At 46.9% G+C, this 17,282-nt stretch overlaps 1 protein-coding gene across 1 annotated transcript; it reads left to right on the forward strand.

Moving 5' to 3' along the window:
- The first annotated feature begins 781 nt into the window (after positions 1-781).
- LOC115104322 (somatostatin receptor type 5-like) lies at positions 782-5,616 on the forward strand. Its single transcript, XM_029625727.2, has one exon. It carries the CDS (start codon positions 869-871, stop codon positions 2,312-2,314), a length of 1,446 nt encoding a protein of 481 aa, XP_029481587.2. The 5' UTR covers positions 782-868; the 3' UTR covers positions 2,315-5,616.
- Positions 5,617-17,282: the final 11,666 nt, after the last annotated feature.

Genomic DNA, 17,282 nt, shown 5'->3' on the forward strand with positions numbered 1-17,282 from the left:
GTTTAATGTGTCTGAGGGGTCAATAGCCACAAAGAGAAGCCAAACACAGGTGTTGCGATCTGGTCAATTTCTCTCCATGCCCTCACTCCTTGTCTGGCCTTAATTATTTCCTGTCTGACTCATGCTGGGCTGCGTACCTAGTATCCCGTTTGGGTGTCCTTTTTCATAATTTCATACTTATCATTTCATTTGACCTCCACCACCTGCTGCTCTTTTTTGTTTTGTTTCATCTTCACTCTCATTGTTTCCCCCAGCTCTTCATTTGTCTTGAGACTTGTTTTAACAGCAGCTTTTCACACAGCCAGACACTGACGTCTTCTTCTCTCATGTACCTCATGCTTCTGGGAATTTACCAAACAAGGCTTTCACCTGAATGAAAACCCTCAATGAGGTATTGTCTGGCTACTATTGTGCCTTGGCCCTGAAAGAGCCCATAAGAGGCATAACAGACATATGTGGCGGCAGGGTAGCCTGGTGGTTAGAGTGTTGGACTAGTAACCGGAAGTGTTGCAAGTTCAAATCTCCGAGCTGAAAAGGTACAAATCTGTCGTTCTGCCCCTGAACAGGCAGTTAACCCACTGTTCCTAGGCCGTCATTGAAAATAAGAATTTGTTCTTAACTTGCCTAGTTAAAGGTTTAAAAAAAAGATGCCAAGTCTGTCACATCCCTTTTAATTTGTGTCTCTCCTTCTCTCCATTGAGCTACAGATGCTTCTCAATAAAAAATGAGATATGAAAGATCTCCTCAGTTTAATAAGTCTTTCTGGTCTCTCCACAGGACAGATGGGTGGGAGTTGAGAGAGACAGACAGACATCCCCCTGCTCCTCCATCTCTCCTGCCTGGACTTCTGCTCACCGCCCCCTCAGAGATGGCAGAGGACATGTGGGAGAACAGAACAGTCCCCAGCCCTTACCCCCACCTCCCCCTGTCTTTGCTACTATGCAATGACACTCTCCTCAATGACACCCTCCTCAACGACACTCTCTTCAACTGTATCAACTCCACCAACATTCCAGAGATGCCATTAGGACCCAGTGTAGCAGGGGTCCTCATCCCACTCATCTACATCATCGTCTGTGTCATCGGCCTTGGCGGGAACAGCCTGGTCATCCACATTGTGCTGCACTACTCCAAGACAGAGTCTGTGACTAACATCTACATCCTGAACCTTGCCATTGCTGATGAGCTCTTCATGCTGGGCCTGCCCTTCCTGGCTGTCCAGAACACCCTCCAGTTTTGGCCCTTTGGCTCCTTTATGTGCCGCCTGGTCATGACCGTGGACTCCATCAACCAGTTCACCTCCATATTCTGCCTGACCGTCATGAGCATTGACCGCTACTTGGCAGTGGTCCATCCCATACGCTCCTCCAAGTGGCGGCGGCCCCAGGTGGCCAAGGTGGTCAACGGCACAGTATGGGCCATCTCCTTCCTGGTGGTCCTGCCTGTGGTAATCTTCGCCAACGTCCACAAGACGGGCGGCACCTGCAATATCTCCTGGCCTCGGCCGGCCGACATTTGGCGGGCGGCTTTTATCATCTACACGTCCACAGTGGGTTTCTTCTGCCCACTCCTCATCATCTGCCTCTGCTACCTGCTCATCGTCTTCAAGATCCGCAGCTCTGGCAAGAAGGTCCACGCCACGTCCACCAAGCGCAGGAAGTCGGAGCGCAAGGTGACGCGCATGGTGGTGATCGTGGTGGCCGTGTTTGTCTTCTGCTGGTTGCCCTTCTACGCCCTCAACATCCTCAACCTGCTGGTGTCTCTGCCATCAGAGTACCCGGGCCTCTACTACTTTGTTGTGGTAATGGGCTACGCCAACAGCTGCGCCAACCCCATCGTCTACGGCTTCCTGTCAGAAAACTTTAAGCGGGGCTTCCGCAAGGCCCTGTGTCGCTCCTCACGCAAGGTGGAGAGCCACGACCTGACTGAGCGCCAGCAGCAGCAAGAGGAGAGAGGGAGGGAGCTGAAGCCCCGGGAGAGCTTGAGGAGGGTCGTACGAGATGAGGAGGAGGAAGAGGATGATGACGACAGGGAGGACGTCACAGAGATGACGGAGATCTGTAGGATCGCCCAGAATGGGAACGGACATCCTGAGAGTTCCCTGGCCCTGTTAACACCCAAGGCGCCAGCTCCAGGGGCATCTGAGCATGTGGCATCCCCAGAAAGGAAAGCCAAAGCTGGTGACATTGGTGGGAAAGGCCCAAACTTGGGGCCTCCAGCATCCCTGCATAATGGACACACCAATGGGAGTGTCAAACCACTGCCAGAGGAGCCAGTGGAGAAGAACTCCTCACTGGAGATAAGCTACCTATAATGTAAAATAACTGTCTCTGAGAAGTCAGTTACCTGATGGAACTTGCATTAATATTTTGTGGTATTCAAGTAATGTCTATTTAAATGTACAGCGCTATACACATATAGAGAAGAGAAGCACTCTGTAAGGCCATAGCACCTTTCATTATTTTAATGCTACATTTCTGATCAACGGGCTGAGAGTGTTTGAACTCTGCATCAAGCCAATGGAATTTGTGTTACAATGACTTGATACTGCCTGTAAAACGGTGTATATACTAGGTTGTTTCTGAAGACATTTGTATCATTTCAATCTGTGTTTATATGTTTCACCACATGATCACTGTATGTACATAATGTCTGTGCCTTTTTCCAAACTTATCTGACATATCTGATTGTAATTGTATTACATTTTTACTGCACAATGTGACAATCAATTATATATAGATGAATGTAGCGTCACTTTTATATCCTAGTCATTCACCTCGCTACACCTTAGCTGGAGGAACAGAGGACAGGAGAAAAAGAAGGCACCTTGTGTAGCTTCTATTCCATGCCAACAGAATGGCCCTACATGCACAATCAGAGGAGGAAAACAGATGCCCTGATTGGCATAAAATCAAACGGTGGTTATAGATTTTTTAGGGTTTATTTTGCTTGTGTGTTGTGAGCCGGGGTTGTGTTTGTACTGCTGCTATATGGAGGAAGAAAAGGGCTCTGGAAAGAGTTGGCAACTTGGCATCCGGTGACAGTGTCTCATGTTACGGAATATCAAGGTGGAATATCTGGCAACAGTGTCTCATGTTACTGAATATCACAGTGGAATATCTGGCAACAGTGTCTCATGTTACTGAATATCAAGGTGGAATATCTGGTGACAGTGTCTCATGTTACTGAATATCACAGTGGAATATCTGGCAACAGTGTCTCATGTTACTGAATATCAAGGTGGAATATCTGGTGACAGTGTCTCGTGTTACTGAATATCACAGTGGAATATCTGGCAACAGTGTCTCATGTTACTGAATATCAAGGTGGAATATCTGGTGACAGTGTCTCATGTTACTGAATATCACAGTGGAATATCTGGCAACAGTGTCTCATGTTACTGAATATCAAGGTGGAATATCTGGTGACAGTGTCTCATGTTACTGAATATCAAGGTGGAATATCTGGTGACAGTGTCTTCATGTTACTGAATATCAAGGTGGAATATCTGGCAACAGTGTCTCATGTTACTGAATATCAAGGTGGAATATCTGGTGACAGTGTCTCATGTTACTGAATATCACAGTGGAATATCTGGCAACAGTGTCTCATGTTACTGAATATCAAGGTGGAATATCTGGCAACAGTGTCTCATGTTACTGAATATCAAGGTGGAATATCTGGTGACAGTGTCTTCATGTTACTGAATATCAAGGTGGAATATCTGGCAACAGTGTCTCATGTTACTGAATATCAAGGTGGAATATCTGGTGACAGTGTCTTCATGTTACTGAATATCAAGGTGGAATATCTGGCAACAGTGTCTCATATTACTGAATATCAAGGTGGAATATCTGGTGACAGTTTGCTTGAGGGCATACCAAGGTTGCACATATCTGATTGTTGTTGAGTTGTTGTTCAACACTTGACCCTCTGGTTTCTGTAACTCGGCCTATATAGTATGCCATTTGAAAGGTCAAGGAACATCAGAGTTCCTACACACTGATTGTTTATTTTAAGGATGACTTTTTCCTGTTCTGTTGAATGCTATCTGGCAGCTATGACAGGGGAGCCACATTGGAGGCATTGAGGTTGAACAGACAGAGGATATGAGAATATAGACAGATAAGATATGAGCATGAATGGCTGAAATCACGACATTGTAGGGATGGTATCTACAATATCTGACATATAGGTGATTCATATGACTAAATGTTTAATAAATGTATTTGTTTTATCATAGATATTTACTTGGACAACTAAAGGAGCGCAGAATGTAAAAATAGTGCACACACCAAACCATGAAAAAGAAACTGGTACTGCATTATTAGACCGTTACACCAGAGTTATCACACAGCCATAAGCCCTCATTAACCAATTTGCCCAGTGGAGTGGAAGGCATTAGGTGAAACCACACTGACCAACACATAAAGTGCCTCAGTATATTGTTACACTCCACGCATTCAATGATACAAATGATACAAATAGCAGTGTATTGTAGAAAGCAGTTTAACTCACTTGAACAATGCTATCTGATCCATGATAAATCCATTTCCTCTGCCACCCCCGCCGCTGGCACACTCCCACACAAACACTCTCTCTCACAGCTGTATTAAGAGGTGTGAAAACATCATTAAAGGCTTATGAAAAGTGAGTTGTTTCACTAATGCCATGCTTGCAGTTCCGCTGTGACTTATGACAAGCAGCATACTGTGAAGTGTTGTATAATTGCCAGTTTCATGTCAAATATACACTTGTTTACTTGTACTTGAGTTGTGTATGGGATTATTCTATCATATGTGATTTTTGTTTTCCACTGTTTGTGTGATCTTTCCTCAGTGATAATCAGCGCAGTGCTTATTGTAGACGGAGGTGAGGCAAGCAGCTGACCACCTGATTGGTCGATGGGTGGTATCTGTATGAATCTGTGTGATTCATTGTCCGCTCTCTCCACCCACAGACGCCCACCTAAGTATGATATGGGCACAGAAAGAAGCAAACAGAACCGCAGGTGACTCTGATAACACTGATATTATTCACTCTTTTTGGCAGTGGCTACTATGGAAACACTATGTAAGCAGTGCCTGTAGCGCAAGGGTAAGAACACAACAGAGCCCTGAAAGTCAGAGAATAGGCATAGTATTTATCTCATCCAGATGTGCTATTTGGTTTGGGATTAAATCTCTCAATCCAAGGGCAATACACATGCTTTGACATGTTCTCAGCTAACTATGTGTAGATGATCATTCTGTGGTGTGGCCATTGCGTTCCAATGGGCCATACCAAAACACCATCAGTGTTATTGTGCCTCTTTTTTTGATGATGTCTCAAGCATCTCATTGTGCCAATGCAATCTGACAGTTTAAGCATTGCTCAAAAAGACAGCTGGGGGATAACAAGTAAATGGTTTGCTGATGGTTTGTGGGAGAAGGGACTGTTCTAGCAGATGAGGTGTGGGAGAAGGGACTGTTCTGGCAGATGAGGTGTAGGAGAAGGGACTGTTCTGGCAGATGAGGTGTGGGAGAAGGGACTGTTCTGGCAGATGAGGTGTGGGAGAAGGGACTGTTCTGGCAGATGAGGTGTGGGAGAAGGGACTGTTCTGGCAGATGAGGTGTGGGAGAAGGGACTGTTCTGGCAGATGAGGTGTGGGAGAAGGGACTGCTCTGGCAGATGAGGTGTGGGAGAAGGGACTGATCTGGCAGATGAGGTGTGGGAGAAGGGACTGTTCTGGCAGATGAGGTGTGGGAGAAGGGACTGATCTGGCAGATGAGGTGTGGGAGAAGGGACTGATCTGGCAGATGAGGTGTGGGAGAAGGGACTGATCTGGCAGATGAGGTGTGGGAGAAGGGACTGTTCTGGCAGATGAGGTGTGGGAGAAGGGACTGTTCTGGCAGATGAGGTGTGGGAGAAGGGACTGTTCTGGCAGATGAGGTGTGGGAGAAGGGACTGTTCTGGCAGATGAGGTGTGGGAGAAGGGGGTGTTCTGGCAGATGAGGTGTGGGAGAAGGGACTGTTCTGGCAGATGAGGTGTGGGAGAAGGGACTGTTCTGGCAGATGAGGTGTGGGAGAAGGGACTGTTCTGGCAGATGAGGTGTGGGAGAAGGGACTGTTCTAGCAGATGAGGTGTGGGAGAAGGGACTGATCTGGCAGATGAGGTGTGGGAGAAGGGACTGTTCTGGCAGATGAGGTGTGGGAGAAGGGACTGATCTGGCAGATGAGGTGTGGGAGAAGGGACTGTTCTAGCAGATGAGGTGTGGGAGAAGGGACTGTTCTGGCAGATGAGGTGTGGGAGAAGGGACTGTTCTGGCAGATGAGGTGTGGGAGAAGGGACTGTTCTGGCAGATGAGGTGTGGGAGAAGGGACTGTTCTGGCAGATGAGGTGTGGGAGAAGGGACTGTTCTGGCAGATGAGGTGTAGGAGAAGGGACTGTTCTGGCAGATGAGGTGTGGGAGAAGGGACTGTTCTAGCAGATGAGGTGTGGGAGAAGGGACTGATCTGGCAGATGAGGTGTGGGAGAAGGGACTGTTCTGGCAGATGAGGTGTGGGAGAAGGGACTGTTCTGGCAGATGAGGTGTGGGAGAAGGGACTGATCTGGCAGATGAGGTGTGGGAGAAGGGACTGTTCTGGCAGATGAGGTGTGGGAGAAGGGACTGTTCTGGCAGATGAGGTGTGGGAGAAGGGACTGTTCTGGCAGATGAGGTGTGGGAGAAGGGACTGATCTGGCAGATGAGGTGTGGGAGAAGGGACTGTTCTGGCAGATGAGGTGAGGGGACTGTTCTGGCAGATGAGGTGTGGGAGAAGGGACTGTTCTGGCAGATGAGGTGTGGGAGAAGGGACTGTTCTGGCAGATGAGGTGTGGGAGAAGGGACTGTTCTGGCAGATGAGGTGTGGGAGAAGGGACTGATCTGGCAGATGAGGTGTGGGAGAAGGGACTGTTCTGGCAGATGAGGTGTGGGAGAAGGGACTGATCTGGCAGATGAGGTGTGGGAGAAGGGACTGTTCTAGCAGATGAGGTGTGGGAGAAGGGACTGTTCTGGCAGATGAGGTGTGGGAGAAGGGACTGTTCTGGCAGATGAGGTGTGGGAGAAGGGACTGTTCTGGCAGATGAGGTGTGGGAGAAGGGACTGTTCTGGCAGATGAGGTGTGGGAGAAGGGACTGTTCTGGCAGATGAGGTGTAGGAGAAGGGACTGTTCTGGCAGATGAGGTGTAGGAGAAGGGACTGTTCTGGCAGATGAGGTGTGGGAGAAGGGACTGTTCTGGCAGATGAGGTGTGGGAGAAGGGACTGATCTGGCAGATGAGGTGTGGGAGAAGGGACTGTTCTGGCAGATGAGGTGTGGGAGAAGGGACTGTTCTGGCAGATGAGGTGTGGGAGAAGGGACTGTTCTGGCAGATGAGGTGTGGGAGAAGGGACTGATCTGGCAGATGAGGTGTGGGAGAAGGGACTGTTCTGGCAGATGAGGTGTGGGAGAAGGGACTGTTCTTGCAGATGAGGTGTGGGAGAAGGGACTGTTCTGGCAGATGAGGTGTGGGAGAAGGGACTGATCTGGCAGATGAGGTGTGGGAGAAGGGACTGTTCTGGCAGATGAGGTGTGGGAGAAGGGACTGTTCTGGCAGATGAGGTGTGGGAGAAGGGACTGATCTGGCAGATGAGGTGTGGGAGAAGGGACTGTTCTGGCAGATGAGGTGTGGGAGAAGGGACTGTTCTGGCAGATGAGGTGTGGGAGAAGGGACTGTTCTGGCAGATGAGGTGTGGGAGAAGGGACTGTTCTGGCAGATGAGGTGTAGGAGAAGGGACTGTTCTGGCAGATGAGGTGTGGGAGAAGGGACTGTTCTGGCAGATGAGGTGTGGGAGAAGGGACTGTTCTAGCAGATGAGGTGTGGGAGAAGGGACTGATCTGGCAGATGAGGTGTGGGAGAAGGGACTGTTCTGGCAGATGAGGTGTGGGAGAAGGGACTGTTCTGGCAGATGAGGTGTGGGAGAAGGGACTGTTCTGGCAGATGAGGTGTGGGAGAAGGGACTGTTCTGGCAGATGAGGTGTGGGAGAAGGGACTGATCTGGCAGATGAGGTGTGGGAGAAGGGACTGTTCTGGCAGATGAGGTGTGGGAGAAGGGACTGTTCTGGCAGATGAGGTGTGGGAGAAGGGACTGTTCTGGCAGATGAGGTGTGGGAGAAGGGACTGTTCTGGCAGATGAGGTGTGGGAGAAGGGACTGTTCTAGCAGATGAGGTGTGGGAGAAGGGACTGATCTGGCAGATGAGGTGTGGGAGAAGGGACTGTTCTGGCAGATGAGGTGTGGGAGAAGGGACTGATCTGGCAGATGAGGTGTGGGAGAAGGGACTGTTCTAGCAGATGAGGTGTGGGAGAAGGGACTGTTCTGGCAGATGAGGTGTGGGAGAAGGGACTGTTCTGGCAGATGAGGTGTGGGAGAAGGGACTGTTCTGGCAGATGAGGTGTGGGAGAAGGGACTGTTCTGGCAGATGAGGTGTGGGAGAAGGGACTGTTCTGGCAGATGAGGTGTAGGAGAAGGGACTGTTCTGGCAGATGAGGTGTGGGAGAAGGGACTGTTCTGGCAGATGAGGTGTGGGAGAAGGGACTGTTCTAGCAGATGAGGTGTGGGAGAAGGGACTGATCTGGCAGATGAGGTGTGGGAGAAGGGACTGTTCTGGCAGATGAGGTGTGGGAGAAGGGACTGTTCTGGCAGATGAGGTGTGGGAGAAGGGACTGATCTGGCAGATGAGGTGTGGGAGAAGGGACTGTTCTGGCAGATGAGGTGTGGGAGAAGGGACTGTTCTGGCAGATGAGGTGTGGGAGAAGGGACTGTTCTGGCAGATGAGGTGTGGGAGAAGGGACTGATCTGGCAGATGAGGTGTGGGAGAAGGGACTGTTCTGGCAGATGAGGTGTGGGAGAAGGGACTGTTCTGGCAGATGAGGTGTGGGAGAAGGGACTGATCTGGCAGATGAGGTGTGGGAGAAGGGACTGTTCTGGCAGATGAGGTGTGGGAGAAGGGACTGTTCTGGCAGATGAGGTGTGGGAGAAGGGACTGTTCTGGCAGATGAGGTGTGGGAGAAGGGACTGTTCTGGCAGATGAGGTGTGGGAGAAGGGACTGTTCTGGCAGATGAGGTGTGGGAGAAGGGACTGATCTGGCAGATGAGGTGTGGGAGAAGGGACTGATCTGGCAGATGAGGTGTGGGAGAAGGGACTGATCTGGCAGATGAGGTGTAGGAGAAGGGACTGTTCTGGCAGATGAGGTGTGGATTTCGTACTCTGCCTGGTGGCTCTTTTCTTGATTGTCATTCTTGAAGTTGCTATGTTTTGTGCATCAGCAGGAGCAAATCCCTAAATGTAATTAGATTAATAAAATAAAAAGTTGCTCTGGATAAGACCATGTGCTAAGTGACGTAAATGTAAAATGTAAAAATAAAGATTTTGTTGCTGTGAAACGGCTGTCTGTTTGATTGACTGTGTTCGTTATCCAAAACAAGTGGAAACAATCCATAACAACCAAAGTCATAATATTTACCTTTACCAAAATGTCTTAACATAGCCTAATAGTAATCATCATATTTCTTAACATAGATGGAGTTTCTGTGCTTTACTATATACTCCTGCTGAAGTACTTCAATAAAATATTTTCAATCCCATTTATTTCCAAACTCGCTTTTCCAAAAGGCCTTTTCTGCAAAGATTACAAGCAACAATGACCAAATCTGTCCTGCCGGTCTCACATCGGAACAGCATGTAAAGCTATGGGTATAACACTCACTACACATTGTGTTTCTCCTCAAGTAAAAACGTGGGTTGACACACGGAAATCATATTTTGGCAGAGACATGCTGCTGATTCGTCAACAGACCTTCAGTTGTTTTATATGAGGAAACGATTGGAAGGCATGGACCCCAGGGTTAGCCTCAATTACCATGCGAGAGCAGTAAGCAACGCAACATGGGACCATAGTGGCATCGATCTACCCTCAGTCGGTGAAAGATAACAATGAAAACACTCTGATACAGGCAATTCCCCTGTAACAGAATGACACTGACTCAGATTTTCCCCTTTAAAGTATGGCAAACAAAAACGACAAATTTGGTTGCAGAATGACGATAAAATCTGTGACTCCCAATTAAGATTCAAAGATGTCTGCAGAAAGAGTGGAGTGTCGGCTATGATATGACACCTTGAGTTTGAACAAATCTATTTTGGTTCAACGCTATGCAAGTGATGGGGCATGTAACTTCACAGTTTTAGAGTTTTGTAGGCTTTTTGAATGGTTTTCAATGGGCAAGAAAGTAGCACAATGGTATTAAGTGAAATTTCATCCAACACAAATATAATTTTATCTATATTTTATATGACCACGTTTTCATGAATTTGATGATATAATCGTCAAACCCGTTCCAAAGACCAGGGGCATGAACACAGAAGTATGATGTAGGAACGTGTCACTTGTACAGGGTATTGAACTACAGTAAGTGAAGTGGTTTAACACCCGATAACAGAATGACGGTAACAGATTGACATCATGGGTCATTGATATGTACTATATTATAATTATGGATTTCATTCTCTCCATGGTGATGTATCCTGAATTTGTACACAAATGTCATATCCTCCTTTGCATGTTTGGGTATTATTCTACATACTGGCTATTATTCTAATGCACACCGCCCCCAAATTAAATTATCCCACCCAGTAGAGCACAGCACAGTACTGTGCACAGCAGTAGAGTAAAGTAGAGTAGGGTATAATTCAGTCAAGTTTAGTACAATACAGTACATTTTAGTATAGTGCATTATAGTATGGTACATTACAGTACAGTATAATACAGTAGATTATACTCTACTCTACTTTAGTGTGCTCTACTGTACTGTACTGACCTATACTCCTTTAACCTTTAAGTCTTTACTGAAGACTCATCTCTTCAGTGGGTCATATGATTGAGTGTAGTCTGGCCCAGGAGTGGGAGGGTGAACGGAAAGGCTCTGGAGCAACGAACCGCCCTTGCTGTCTCTGCCTGGCCGGTTCCCCTCTTTCCACTGGGATTCTCTGCCTCTAACCCTGTTACAGGGGCTGAGTCACTGGCTTACTGGGGCTCTCTCATGCCGTCCCTGGGGGGGGGTGCGTCACCTGAGTGGGTTGATTCACTGTTGTGGTCAGCCTGTCTGGGTTGGCGCCCCCCCCTTGGGTTGTGCCGTGGCGGAGATCTTTGTGGGCTATACTCGGCCTTGTCTCAGGATGGTAAGTTGGTGGTTGAAGATATCCCTCTAGTGGTGTGGGGGCTGTGCTTTGGCAAAGTGGGTGGGGTTATATCCTTCCTGTTTGGCCCTGTCCGGGGTGTCCTCGGATGGGGCCACAGTGTCTCCTGACCCCTCCTGTCTCAGCCTCCAGTATTTATGCTGCAGTAGTTTATGTGTCGGGGGGCTAGGGTCAGTTTGTTATATCTGGAGTACTTCTCCTGTCCTATTCGGTGTCCTGTGTGAATCTAAGTGTGAGTTCTCTAATTCTCTCCTTCTCTCTTTCTTTCTCTCTCTCTGAGGACCTGAGCCCTAGGACCATGCCCCAGGACTACCTGACATGATGACTCCTTGCTGTCCCCAGTCCACCTGGCCATGCTGCTGCTCCAGTTTCAACTGGCCTGGGCCCTAGGACCATGTCCCAGGACTACCTGACATGATGACTCCTTGCTGTCCCCAGTCCACCTGGCCATGCTGCTGCTCCAGTTTCAACTGTTCTGCCTTACTATTATTCGACCATGCTGGTCATTTATGAACATTTGAACATCTTGGCCATGTTCTGTTATAATCTCCACCTGGCACAGCCAGAAGAGGACTGGCCACCCCACATATGCTCTCTCTAATTCTCTCTTTCTTTCTCTCTCTCGGAGGACCTGAGCCCTAGGACCGTGCCCCAGGACTACCTGACATGATGACTCCTTGCTGTCCCCAGTCCACCTGACTGTGCTGCTGCTCCAGTTTCAACTGTTCTGCCTTATTATTATTCGACCATGCTGGTCATTTATGAACATTTTAACATCTTGGCCATGTTCTGTTATAATCTCTACCCGGCACAGCCAGAAGAGGACTGGCCACCCCACATAGCCTGGTTCCTCTCTAGGTTTCTTCCTAGGTTTTGGCCTTTCTAGGGAGTTTTTCCTAGCCACCGTGCTTTTACACCTGCATTGCTTGCTGTTTGGGGTTTTAGGCTGGGTTTCTGTACAGCACTTTGAGATATCAGCTGATGTACGAAGGGCTATATAAATACATTTGATTTGATTTGATTTATACTCGACTCTACTTTTCTTTACTGTACTGTACTGTACTATACTCCATGGAACCCAAAATGCTTCTACCTGGAACCAAAAAGGGTTCTTCAAAGGGTTCTCCTATGGGGACAGCCAAAGAACTCTTTTAGGTTCTATATAGCAACTTTTTTCTAAGAGTGTACTGTGCTCTACTATGCTCTACTGTACTGTATGTAGTGTTCTGTGCTGTCAAAACGTGTGAAACAGTGATTGGTTCAGATCTGGACCGACCAACTTTCAACTACTTTTCAATGTCCATGGACGTCCAGTGTCGGTCGCTGCTCAGTGGTGAGAGGGATGGTTACAGTACATGGACGTCCAGTGTCGGTCGCTGCTAAGTGGTGAGAGGGATGGTTACAGTACATGGACGTCCAGTGTCGGTCGCTGCTAAGTGGTGAGAGGGATGGTTACAGTACATGGACGTCCAGTGTCGGTCGCTGCTAAGTGGTGAGAGGGATGGTTATGATGGTTATATGAGCATCTTGACTGGCCACATTTTGATTCCTCTGATTCCCATCAAAGCTGAGGAGTGTTCTCTGTTGCATCCTATTTTCAGACAATCACTCCTATTGGATGGTAAAAATAGTGGGAGATGTGAATGTGATGTACGGCTGATTGCGGAGATAAAACAAAATGTGGGAGCTCACAGTCTGCACCGGTTGATGATCCCTTCATTCTACAGACTGAGAATTAAGGTTGGACTCCTCCGGGTTAGCCGAGTTAACTAGTTGGTACATTATTTGTCATAGTATGAATAAGTGGCCTTACATTTTCTTTTCTTAAGATCAGAACTGTATCCTTCCAAAAGCAAATCATTACACGGAGACACAAGGAACAGGATCCAGGATGAAAGGAAAGAGTTTAAAAAATCTGAAGAACAAAGAAAATATGTTGACAGGATCTGAGTTCTTCAAGTTGTTTGGAGACTTAGAGATAATGTACATCTGAGTCACACACAAAAAAAAGTTTAAAAACTAAGTGGAAGAAGCAGCACTCCGCAATACAACATCCAAAGGTGTAGGCAGAGACACAGAGCACACATTGGAGGCCTTAATACATAGCAGCTGTCAGTAATTTCCTTACAACATATTGGAGCACATCCAATACCTCGATTACCATTAGCATTCAAGTGCAAACTGCAAGTTCAGCACAGAAGAAGCAGGTGGGTAAAGTGCAGCTTTCTAAATGTGTCGCAGTCTGGTGTTGACTGCAATGTTGCTAACCATTAACCTTTGCCCTTCCTTCTCACACACAGTACTGCACATACAGTGAGGGAAAAAAGTGTTTGATCCCCTGCTGATTTTGTACGTTTGCCCACTGACAAAGAAATGATCGGTCTATAATTTTAATGGTAGGATTATTTGAACAGTGAGAGACAGAATAACAACAACAAAATCCAGAAAAACACGTCAAAAATGTTATAAATGTATTTGCATTTTAATGAGTGAAATAAGTATTTGACCCCTCTGCAAAATATGACTTAGTACTTGGTGGCAAAACCCTTTTTGGCAATCAATGAGGTCAGAAGTTTCTTGTAGTTGACCACCAGGTTTGCACACATCTCAGGAGGGATTTTGAGGGATTTTGTCTCACTCCTCTTTGCAGCTCTTCTCCATTAAGGTTTCGAGGCTGACGTTTGGCAACTCGAACCTTCAGCTCCCTCCACAGATATTCTATGGGATTAAGGTCTGGAGTCTGGCTAGGCCACTCCAGGACCTTAATGTGCTTCTTCTTGAACCCCTCCTTTGTTGCCTTGGCCATGTGTTTTGGGTCATTGTCATGCTGGAATACCCATCCACGACCCATTTTCCATGCCCTGGCTGAGGGAAGGAGGTACATGGCCCCGTCCATCGTCCCTTTAATGCGGTGAAGTTGTCCTGTCCCCTTAGCAGAAAAACACCCCAAAGCATAATGTTTTCACCTCCATGTTTGACGGTGGGGATGGTGTTCTTGGGGTCATAGGCAGCATTCCTCCTCCTCCAAACACGGCGAGTTGAGTTGATGCCAAAGAGCTCCTTTTTGGTCTCATCTGACCACAACACTTTCACCTAGTTGTCCTCTGACCTCGCGGGTGCTGCAGGATTTCAGTCCTTGACAGCGCAGTGTGTTACCAATTGTTTTCTTGGTGACTATGTTCCCAGCTGCCTTGAGATCATTGACAAGATCCTCCCATGTAGGTTCTGGGTTGATTCCTCACCGTTCCCATGATCATTGCAACTCCACGAGGTGAGATCTTACATGGAGCCCCAGGCCGAGAGAGATTGACAGTTCTTTGTGTTTCTTCCATCTGCGAATAATCGCACCAACTGTTGTCACCTTCTCACCAAGCTGCTTGGCGATGGTCTTGTAGCCCATTCCAGATTTGTGTAGGTCTACAATCTTGTCCCTGACATCCTTGGAGAGCTCTTTGGTCTTGGCCATGGTGGAGAGTTTGGAATCTGATTGATTGATTGCTTCTGTGGACAGGTGTCTTTTATACAGGTAACAAACTGAGATTAGGAGCACTCCCTTTAAGAGTGTGCTCCTAATCTCAGTTTGTTACCTGTATAAAAGACACCTGCGAGCCAGAAATCTTTCTGATTGAGAGGTGGTCAAATACTTATTTCCCTCATTAAAATGCAAATCAATTTATAACATTTTTGACATGTGTTTTCTGGATTTTGTTGTTGTTATTCTGTCTCTCATTGTTCAAATAAAACTACCATTAAAATTATAGACTGATAATTTCTTTGTCCGTCGGCAAATGTACAAAATCAGCAGTGGATCAAATACTTTTTTCCCTCACTGTATATCTGACTTGGAATATTATTCAAGGGGTCCATTAAAATCTCCACTATTGTTGTTATTTGAATACTGGCCAAGAATCCCCAGAAAAATGATAGAAGTGGTTTCAGCAGCTCAGCGAGTTTTAACAAATATTTTAACAATGAATATTGTTAAATTACTATGTATTAATGAATTTGCACCACTTTTCCTGAAGGATTTAATAAATCCAAAGTTTTCGTGTTTGGTCCTAATGTTTAGTGCAGGAAAAGTTGACTTTAGCTTCCATTAACAAAAACAATGGATTCCCTAACTCATAATAAACAACCGCAAACTTCCTTCACACTGTATCATAAATTCTGCAACATGCAACAGCAAAAACACACCAGGATCTGTACAGCCTTTGAACAGAGAGCATAGGCCTTCAGGTTTCTCTTGTTCTGTGTCCTGGCTTTTCTCACAGAAGGCTTAAAAGGAACGTCAGAGGCAAAGGCTCTTTATGCCTTTTGGAGGGCCCTCAGACATTTGGGGGAGTGTATCGGCCCACATCCTACGCATGATACCTAATGGCCTGCTATTTCCATTTCAACTCTCCTAACACTGGAAGGATCAAGCAACCACCACATTAACATCTACCTGTGAAAATAGCATATTCACAGTGCCTTAATATATCACAATACATTCTGAGGACATTTCTCCAAAATCTTTTGATATTCTAAATTAGAGACATCTAAAGTTGGTCTATAAAAGCTTATTGGCTCTCATACCAGCCATAATGTCAGGGTATGTCCACAACCTGGACTTAGGGGTAGACGTAACATAGTAAATGTAAATCCAGGAAACTCCAATTAATATGATATGTTACGTTTTGTTTGGTATGATATGATATGTTACAAATCTCAATTCATATCTTACGGAGGAGAGCTGAGCCCCTATTCACATCGACAGGGCTGTAGTGGAGTGGGTTGAGAGCTTCAAGTTCCTTGGCACCCACATCACTAAGGACCTACCATGGTTCAAACACACCAAGACAGTCGTGAAGAGGGCACGGCAATGCCTATACCCCTTCAGGAGGCTGAAAAGATTTGGCATGGGCCCTCAGATCCTCAAACATTTCTACAGCTAAACATTGAGAGCATCCTGACTGGTTGCATCACCACTTGGTATGGCAACTGCTCAGCATCCAACCGCAAGGCGCTACAGAGGGTAATGCATACGGCCCAGTACATCACTGGGGCTGAGCTTCCTACCATCCAGGACAACTATACTAGGCGGTGTCAGAAGAAAGCCCTAAAAATAGTCAAAGACTCCAGCCACCAAAGTCATAGATTGTTCTCTCTGCTATCGCACGGCAAGCGGTACCGGAGCACCAAGTCTGGGACCAAAAGGCTTCTTAACAGCTTCTACCCCCAAGCCATAAGACTGCTGAACAGTTCATCAAATGGCTACCGGACTATTTACATTGACCCCCTTATTTTCTTCTTATCTATTCTTATTTTCTGCACTGACTCTCTTGCACAGGCTCAAACCACACACACGCACATACACACATACACACACACATGCATATTGACGCCACACACACATACATTCACATCCCTTCACACTGTTCACTTACGGTGCTGCTACTCTGTTTATTATCTATGCCAACCACCCTACCTTCATTTCTGCCTTCAGTAACCTTCTGTCTGACAAAAGTGTAACCTGTGTGAAATGGCTAGCTAGTTAGAGGTGCGCACTAGTAGCCTTTCAATCGGTGATGTCACTCGCTCTGAGACCTTGAAGCCATGGCTTTTGTGGCGCTATGTGGCGCTATAGGTAACGATGCTTCGTGGTTGACTGTTGTTGATCTGGTTCAAGCCCAGGTTGAAGCAAGGCGAGGGACGGAAGCAACACTGTTACATTGGTGTTGTGATCCGGATCACACAGTTGGGCTCTGCCCAGCTGCTTGGTTTCTGCAGAGAAGGAGGTGAGTGTAACCTGTGTGAAATGGCTAGCCTCTTAGAGGTGCGCTTCAATCGGTGACGTCACTTGCTCTGAGACCTTGAAGTAGTTGTTTCTAGGTTTTGTGACACGATAGGTAACAATTCTTCGTAGGTGACTGTCGAAGTGTTCAGAGGGTCCTTGGTTCAAGCCCAGGTTGGGGCCAGGAGAGACGGAAGCGTCACTGTTATATAACCATAGCAAACGTAACACATACTAATCTGAGTGTCCCG

This window comes from Oncorhynchus nerka, linkage group LG21, assembly GCF_034236695.1.
Source record: "Oncorhynchus nerka isolate Pitt River linkage group LG21, Oner_Uvic_2.0, whole genome shotgun sequence".
NCBI lineage: Eukaryota > Metazoa > Chordata > Actinopteri > Salmoniformes > Salmonidae > Oncorhynchus > Oncorhynchus nerka.

Bases quoted from the DNA above. Each gene is read 5' to 3' on its own strand.
- LOC115104322 (XM_029625727.2), top strand. From the start codon at position 869: ATGGCAGAGGACATGTGGGAGAACAGAACAGTCCCCAGCCCTTACCCC.